The sequence below is a fragment of the Triticum aestivum genome, chromosome 6B (genome assembly GCF_018294505.1).
Source record: "Triticum aestivum cultivar Chinese Spring chromosome 6B, IWGSC CS RefSeq v2.1, whole genome shotgun sequence".
Taxonomy (NCBI): domain Eukaryota; kingdom Viridiplantae; phylum Streptophyta; class Magnoliopsida; order Poales; family Poaceae; genus Triticum; species Triticum aestivum.
Genome location: NC_057810.1, coordinates 42,793,749 through 42,802,637, shown reverse-complemented (window position 1 = coordinate 42,802,637; position 8,889 = coordinate 42,793,749). Strand labels below are relative to the sequence as shown.

Below are 8,889 nucleotides of genomic sequence, written 5' to 3'. Positions count from 1 at the left end.
TCTCCTATTCTTAGGATTTTCCTATGCTGTGAACCAAAGAAGGCCTATATATCTTTAACATCTTCACGCATAGGATTAGGGCAACTCTTGCTTCAAAATATAGAACATTAGTCGGTGTTTATGCGTTGTTTGGAACCTGTTACAAAGACTAAGAGCCCGACAACTAGGACACCTCTTCCGCCCCTTGACCGTCGCCTTGAAAACAAGCTGAGATGATTGAACTATTGATTTTAGGAGGCATGAAATACCATGAGATGCTAACAAGAAAAGGTAGGGTGGGATTGGATCCCCTCGGCGGATACACTGAAAAGGTTTTAATTCATCGAGCTAGTTTTCCTTTGAACAAAACTGATTTTTTTTCTATTGAAGAAGAAGAAATGAGAATATTGAATGTTACCCGCAAATGTACTATTTTTTTAGAAGAGTTTTTTTTGTTGAGACTTTTTTTTTAGAATATGCCACTATACAGTTTAATTGAAAATAATACAGAGCAAGAACAACTCCTGTCCGGGCTGGGCTTGAAGCCCAGTCCAGTGTCCCCCTAACCCTAACCCTACCTAACCCACACGCTTCCGGTGTGTTCAGGGGAGGCGCTCATCTCGCCGCCGGCACCGTCTTGGACATCAGATCGAATCCACGGCGGTTCCGACGATGTCGCGCTTCGAGAAGGCCGTCCTCCTCTGCTTGGCCCTGTTCGCCGCATGGCACCTCTGCTCGACCCTGTTCGCCGACGCGCCTCCTCGTCCTGGTGGCCACTCTGCGGAGGAGAAAGCTGTAGTCAGCGGCGCGGCCGGGAACGCGTCGGGCCTGAGTCTCGCAAGGGAGGCCGGCGTCCGGGCGGCGGACGGAGCGGGGAGCAACTTCGTCATCTCGCCGCTGTCCATCCACGCGGCGCTCGCGTTGGTTGCCGCCGGCGCGCGGGGCGTCACACAGACGGAGCTCCTGGGGCTCCTCGGGTCAGCGTCGCTCGACGAGCTGCACCGCGCGCCGACGATCAAACTGGTGGGCAGGCTCAACGGCCTGACGCAGACGTCCTTCGCCTGCGGCGTGTGGGTCGACCGGAGGCAGGCGCTCAGGCCGGAGTTCATGGCCACCGGCGCGTCGCGGTACGGCGCCACGGCCGAATCTGTGGACTTCGTGTTGGAGGCCGAGCAGGCGAGGCGGCGCGTGAACGCCTTCGTGGCGAACGTGACGAAGCAGCTCATCCTCGACGTCCTCCCTCCCGGCTCCGTCCACTCGTCCACGGCGGTCGTCCTCGCCAACGCGCTCTACTTCAAAGGAGCATGGTCCCAGCCGTTCGACGTCTTCACCGCGCCGTTCCACATCCCGGGCGGCAGCACCGTGGGCGTGCCGTCCATGAAGACGTACCAGTCACAGTACATCGCGCTCTACCCCGGCTTCAGGGCCCTCAAGCTGCCCTACAAGAATGAAGTGGATCAGCAAGCTGCATTCTACATGCTTATCCTTCTCCCGGACAGCTACACTCTCAGTCTCGCCTATCTCTACGACAAGGCGGCGTCGACACCAGAGTTCATCAAGAAGCACACGCCCGCAAGGAAGGTTCCAGTCGGACAGTTCATGGTCCCTAAGTTCAAGTTCACGTTCGAGTTCGAGGTGTCGTCGGACATGAAGAAGCTTGGTGTCACCAGGGCTTTCAATAGGGGCAACTTCTCAGGCATGGTGAGTGGCATGGATGAGCTCTCCATCACCGGGGTGTACCATAAGGCCACCATCGAGGTGGACGAGCTAGGCACCGTGGCCGCTGCAGCCACGGCCATCGTAATTGGGACTACTAGTGTGGGTCGTTCAAGGGCACTGATGGATTTTGTGGCGGATCGGCCCTTCTTATTTGCCGTGGTTGAGGAGAGGACAAGCACAGTGTTGTTCCTGGGTCATGTGGTTAATCCTCAACTGGGCTAACTGAATTATTCCATAAAATGTGGAATCCTTTGGTTATTGAATGAAACAATTGAACATTGTTTCTCAACTGGGCTGAATTAGCTAAAGGATGTGTTTCTTTTAGCTTTCTGAACCAGCTAATTAGTTAAAGGGTCTGTTTGGTTCAACTTAATTTGTAATTTCTGAACCAGATTCATGCCCAGGAATCCCCCGAAAAAAGAAATCCTGGGGTACAACAATTGTTTCTAGTTTTCTAATTTCTGAACCACATATCATTTCAGATGTCCCCATGTGCAATTGATGGTTTGTGGAGTTGCTGTTGGCTACATGTTTCTGCTCATTCCACTGATGCTTCATGCTCAGCTAGATTTTCAGGTGGATGGTAAGTTGCGGATAACAACATCTATTCTAAGCACATATATGTGATGGAAAGGGAGGGGCATATACGGATGGTCATGTGGGTCTTCTTTGAAATGTGCAACAGCGGTGCAAGCCAGACACTTCGGCATACAATTCCCTTGTTGGCGCTCATCTGCATTTACTGGACAAGAGTAAGGCTTTGGTGAAAACTCTCGGTTATTTTGAAAAGGTGAAGGGCATGCAGACTTGGAGAGATACCAGCCGAATATTGTGACGTACAACATCCTCTTGAGGGCGTGTGCTCAGGCTAGAGACACGAAACAGGTGGGCATCCTTTCCAAGGATCTGGATGAAAGCCAGTCTCTCCATATATCTACGCATATAATGGAGTGATTGACGGATATGGGAAGATTGGCATGATCAAACGGATGGAATTTGGCTCCTCTGTCAATAAACCCAGGCGAGTGCAAACCTCAAACTCTGCAAGAGAGTCATCTAGAGATTCTTTAAGCAATTCTGAAATGGCTGGTTCAAGCAAGCCAATGTTAAGTGCGTTGGGACCAGTTGGTGCCTCCGAGTAAAATCCCAATATATTACCCAATTCAAACTTTGCAAGCAAGCCAAATGCAAAGCAATTCAGAAACGGGCCATGTCAAGTTATAGGGGCTCTGTTCTGAACTGCTTCATAGTAGAATGTGTTCAGTTGCTTGTACCAGTGATATCCTAGGGAAAGGCCATCCATGTGATTGGTTGCTTGAATTGAAACCATCCTGTGGGGTTCAAATTTTAGGAATATTTCTCATGTACATTCACCAAACAACCGATCCACATGGTACTGGAGCCATCTTATCCCATTCAACATCAAGATACCCTTTTGTTTTTTACTTTGGAAAGGGGTTGCTTCTAAATTTCATATTGATGTCAGAAAATCACAGTACCATTTATTTCATCGGTAAACTTGCTATACCTTTTATTACTAGGGATAGTATTGGCTGTGCTTCAGATAAAAGATGTCACATCTTTAACAGTTTGTTATGGACTAGATCAGCATTTGGAAGAAACCCTCATCCCACACATCTCAGAATTTGACATTCTGAAGTGGTGGAAGCTTAACAATGGCAAGTACCCCAACTCTCTCAAGGCCTGTGATGTGTTGTCCGGAAATTGATTATGGTCAGTAGCAACATCAACAACTCTACTGCGAAGTTTCATCACTTTGGTAGTATTTTTAGAACATATATAGGCTGTGACTTGGTATGGTGCAGGTAATATCTTTAGTAGATGTTATCTGGGTTTTGTATAATTTGATTGGGTGTAACCGCCTAAAATCTAGCGCAGCATGCGATATTCTCGGATGCTATATATCTTTATTGTCATTTTTAGATTTTTTTTTTGTTTCTGTGCTTTCTTGGATGGTATACTCACATTGACACTGGCGACTGGCCTCAGAATTGCATAATAAAAATATTCAGTTTTCTTTTACCAATATCTCTATATTGCTTTGGCCTAAAATTGAAGTATGGATATTTTATGGGTTCGCTTTCAAGGTTCATATGACAATTCGTTTTGTTTATCAGTGTGTTCCATCCATGGGTAGATTTTCAACTACGCCTGCCCGGATTTTGGAATTTACGTGTCTAATCTTTCATTAGTCTACTTTGTCAACACATGCACTGCACACACACGTTGCTAATATCAATAAAAATGCTTACCTTATTAGAAGTATGTTCTACAAAGGATCGACAAATAACTAGAGAATTTACACCCCAATCATTCCATGCTTCCAAGTTGAACAGGTGAACATTATTAGAGAGACCTCAACACTGGATTTCGAACAACATGGAGCCATGTGAGGTCACCACCGCTGAGATGCCCCCCTTCATCAGACTCCATCTCTTTCTACTCCAGACTTCAGTGCATGTGCACCTTGCCAACTTTCTCCCGACAACCTTTTCTAGACCCGGCACGCTTACAGTGATCTTCCTCCTTGCAGTGTCGAGGTTGAAGATGGCCACGTAGATCTCTCCTGCTTCCATGCAAGAAGAAGAATCAGCCAAAGAAAAGGGACGCTTATTCGCCAAGTGTGCATTGGAAAAGAAGCATGCTGCTCAGATAAAAGTACCTTTGTTTCTAATTGCTGTCCATGCTCGTGCTCCGGTAGTTTCATTCTCTGTTGCGTCAAACAAAAGTGTTACTTAGGTAAAAATAGCGATTAATTTACGGTGAATCGATGTAGAGTAACTTGTACCTCCTTCCTTGCTGGACCGCATTGTAGCACACAACCCTGAGTAGCTGCTTACAAGCTGTCCATTCTCTGTTAGCTCCCAGACCTGCCATTGTTATCGGCAAAAAATGATCAACCATGACTTAAGTTCATTTCCAAAGTTAAATGATCAAATGTCCATTTTTTGGTTATTATGACAGCTAAATAGCAACTTCATGACACAAAATGCTCCACAAAATTCTGCATTTCAACCTAACTCTACATCGATCCCGTTTCTCTTATCAGGATACCAATGTGTGTGCTGAACTTACCTGCTTTATATGCTGTTCGCAGGCCGAGAACATGGGAGTTTGGCTCGCTGAGCTTGTTCGCCATGGACTGACAGATGCATCCAAGCAACCATCATCGGTGTCAATACCTGCCAGATGAAACTTTGCTTGGTCTTCCTCACTGCTCATGGTAACTCCATCCCTGTATAACAATAATGTGTGTGGATCATACATATAATTCAAAAGATTAGGACTGCTTCCTTTAGTGCATTGTTTTGTCACATGCCACTTACAATGTTGGAAGAAGTTTTGCTTTGGATATGCAAAATGAGGCATTGCCATTCTGGATTCCATGGCTTCTGCAAATGCGATCTTCTGAGGAGCGGTGCCATCCGACGGCGCTCTTATCGCTGCATGTACCGAGGCCAAGAACCATTCCACCATTGTTTGTCACGTCCACCGGATATCCGGACTTTGAGCGACCGGATTGTTCATCTGGCTTTGAAGCCCTCTCACTATGAATATAACCAAACTGAAAAAAATATCCACAGGTTAGCTCGTTGTTCAGTATATGTTGCAGCAGGAATATCCAAACTCCAACTTATATTTAGTTCACCTCCATGTTGTTTCTAGTGTGGTGATTTATCTTCAGTAGAGTAGGGTGGGTAATTAGATTGAATGTGCGATCGTCGAGATGCCTCAAGTCCCCACCATACATGAGCGGTGATTTAGCCATTGACCAAAGTACCATCTGCAAAAATGTGTTCAAAGGTTTCAGACTTTGGGTTCCAACTTGGAAACAGAGATGAAGTTTCTTCAATTGCAAACCTGTGTTGTTTGTTCGTCAAATGTAAGGCTAGTGGTTCTGTGAGGGCCCTGATTAGCACCTGTATGAGAGAAAGATCAAACATTTTCGAGCGATTAGTCACACCAATCAGATGTACATGGAAAGTAGAACCGAGTCGTGCATTACAAAAGGAAAGTGCCATGAAGTTATGGCATGGATGATCACCTGCATCAGTAAGCCAACCAAATTGAAGCATGTCTAAGTCTGGCCAAGACCTTCCTCGCAATCCGGGGGCACCAATCTTATTCGCAGCAGCAAATGCTCTATATATTATATACACGGTGAAAAGGAAGATAAAGTAAATTGGTTGTACTGCAAGTAGCAGTTGCCATATACTCTCTAGAATTGTGTGAGGAGTATCTGTTTAAATGGAATCTACCTGGCGACATCGAAATGTGGGCGAACATCTTTCCAGCTGTCCCAGTCATCCCCTGTTACCCTGTACATGTCAACATGTTGTGTGATATTCTGAGCTAATGCTGGAGTGACAGCGGTTCCGGGGGAGATGGATAGGACGACTGGTCTCTCAAGCTCTTTCAGGATCTGCAATTAATGCAATGTGTATTTCCCATGAATTGATTTCAACAGATCGCCAATTGTATTTTTGAATAATACAGATCACCAACTGTGATGTAGCTAATTCTAGAATGGAGGGCTACATTAGTTCACACCTCTGAAACGGTCACGATCTCTTTCGGGCTATAATCCGTGCCAAAGATGCAATCTAGCTTCACTGCAAGCGGAATAGTTTGGTGAACTTTGTTACCATTTGCTGAGATTCTCAGTTCTAGACTACAATGCGCTTCGGAAATGCTGAATAATGTAGCTGAAAATTAGTATGAAGTTCTCTTTACCGAAATTGACGCCCCAGTCGGCATACTGTCGGTAGAGAGACCTTAGGAATGCTCGTCCAGCTCCCAGGTCCGTATTTACACTCATAAATCCTTTCGGCATCCACGCACATGTCCTGTGGGTGAGGCCTATGTCACGCGCCCTCCATTGCCGGCCATTCTCTACATAGGCTTTTCCCTGAATAAAAATTGCAAAAAACCCACTAAGATCTCTTTCTTTTATGGTTCTAATAACAAGGTAACTTACTCCAGTTAAGCAACTACTCCCTCCGTTCTAAAATAGATGACTCAACTTTGTACTAACTTTAGTACAAAGTTAGTACAAAGTTGGGTCATCTATTTTGGAACGGAGGGAGTACTACCGTCGTGACGAGAAATTTTAGGACGATGATCCATCTTACTTTCTAAGAGGTAACAAGATTATGTGCTGTTTGGAGACAATTTGATCCTAAGCTGTTAATTAGACAAGGGTATATACTTGTCTACAGAAATATGGTTGGTATAACAAGATTATGTGCTGTTTGGAGATAATTAGATAGCAACTACTATTACATGTACATAATTGGATAGTAATAACTGGGAATAATATTTGGATAGTAATAATTAACAAACAATAATAATTGGATAGTAATAATAGTAAGTAATTGTAATATTTTTTGGGGGAAGTAAATGTAATATTGAGCATGCTAAACATGTTTAGCGCTAAACATCAAATCAACATAGGTTGTTGCATTGATGTGGATGAGTGGGTGAGATCGGTTGAATCTCCAAAACTCGCTCTTTTATATTAGAACTAGTAAATGTGTACGTGCAATGCACATTGATATCAGGCACAAAATTAGTTGCACATTGATGTCATGCAAAAAATTAATTATGCGATAACATTAGGTACGCATTAATTATGTAGATAGTATATATTTGATATGTTATTAATTGCACGCTAAACATGCTGAGTGCTCGTCATTGAAGCAATATAGGTCGTTGGATTGGCATTTTTTTGTTGGCGGAGATTTATTGGATCTAGCCCTTTGGGCCTTTTATATTGGCATAGATATAGATATAGATAGAAAAGAAGATGATAGGATAGAAGAATAGATAGATACCAATACGAAAATATGCATTTATATTTTGGACGATAGGATAGAAGAATAGATAGATACCAATACGAAAATATGCATTTATATTTTGGACGTGGAAGATTACACCAAAATACTGCAAAATGATAGTAAGTACAAAAGACTTCAAAACGAAGCAAAGTTCAGCTATTCCGGAAGACCACGTGGAACATGTGGTAAGCAACCCAAACCTGAAGACAAAAAAAGCTACTACTCCATCCAGAAGTAATAACAGAAACAAAAAGGAATGAAGATGAAGAGGAGTACCGTGCGGACGTCGAGGATGGGCGTGTTGGCGTTGACGGCCTGGGTGCTGATCCCGTTCATGAGGTGGATCCCGAACTTGAGGCCCATGGCATGGACCTTATCGGCGATCGGCCTGAACCCTCCGCCACCTCGGCCCGACGGGAACCTCTGGGGGTCAGGGTACGGGCGCCCCCACTGGTCCATGCTGTCGAAGCCGTATGCGCCCACCCCCGAGCCGGCGGCGATCCTCCGGTACCACAGGAAGTCTATCACCGCGTACTGCACGCGTGCAGCACCACAAGTCATGTCACGCCGCCGCAGCAGAGAAGAAATGCAGTGTGAATCGTGTGATCTTATGAGACTATGAACCTGGTACCGTCGCCTACCTGGTATCCATGGGGAAGCAGCCTGTTGGCCATGATCCGCGCGTTGTCGAGGAACGCGGCCTCGTCGATGATCCACGAGAAGGAGTCGTACGAGTTCCAGCCCCTCGGCGGCAGCGCGGTGAGCTGCTGCTGCCGGCGGCCATCTCCGGCAGCTGACCAGATCAGGGACGTGAGGAGGAGGGCGACGCAGAGCATGCCCGCCATGGAATTGAGGTGTGTTGTGTTGCGAGCTGGGTCGGCCGCGGCAGGCAATTATAGCGAAGCGGTTGGGGTTGTGGAGTGTGGTGGTGGAGTGAGGTGGAGATCGGGTCACATGAATGCATGCATGCGCAGGCAGGTTTGGAGGGATGCTGAGAAGCGGCCGAGTCCATTTGGAATCCATCCTGGCCGCTGACGCATTGTCCAACGTGGATACGGCCGGCCGGTGGTCCTTGCCATGGCCATCGATCTCGTGATCGTATCATCATCATCATCGCCTATTATTTATTCGGCGCAATCTTTTATATAGTACTAATAATGAAAATTATTACAGAATCCTCTTCAAAAGATAATGAAAATTATTAGCATGGTTCAATTGCATTCTAAGGTACGAATCTATTTTCATTCGTCTCAATCTTTTGGATTACAAAAAGATTGTGGAATTTAATAGCAATCTATCTGCATGAGGCTCACGCCCAACATGGATACGACCA

General features: G+C 45.6%; 2 protein-coding genes across 2 annotated transcripts; one reads left to right on the top strand and one right to left on the bottom strand.

The window, feature by feature from the left end:
• The first annotated feature begins 457 nt into the window (after positions 1–457).
• LOC123133376 (putative serpin-Z12) lies at positions 458–3,049 on the top strand. The gene has a single exon (XM_044552870.1). It carries the CDS (start codon positions 652–654, stop codon positions 1,918–1,920), a length of 1,269 nt encoding a protein of 422 aa, XP_044408805.1. The 5' UTR covers positions 458–651; the 3' UTR covers positions 1,921–3,049.
• A 900-nt stretch (positions 3,050–3,949) lies between these two features.
• LOC123133375 (uncharacterized) lies at positions 3,950–8,480 on the bottom strand. Its single transcript, XM_044552868.1, has 13 exons — positions 8,198–8,480; positions 7,833–8,090; positions 6,454–6,628; positions 6,271–6,332; positions 5,979–6,142; positions 5,765–5,862; positions 5,581–5,639; positions 5,369–5,503; positions 5,046–5,284; positions 4,795–4,954; positions 4,508–4,589; positions 4,382–4,429; positions 3,950–4,285 (listed from the first exon to the last, which is right to left on the bottom strand). Exons 1-13 carry the CDS (start codon positions 8,399–8,401, stop codon positions 4,077–4,079), a joined length of 1,893 nt encoding a protein of 630 aa, XP_044408803.1. The 5' UTR covers positions 8,402–8,480; the 3' UTR covers positions 3,950–4,076.
• Positions 8,481–8,889: the final 409 nt, after the last annotated feature.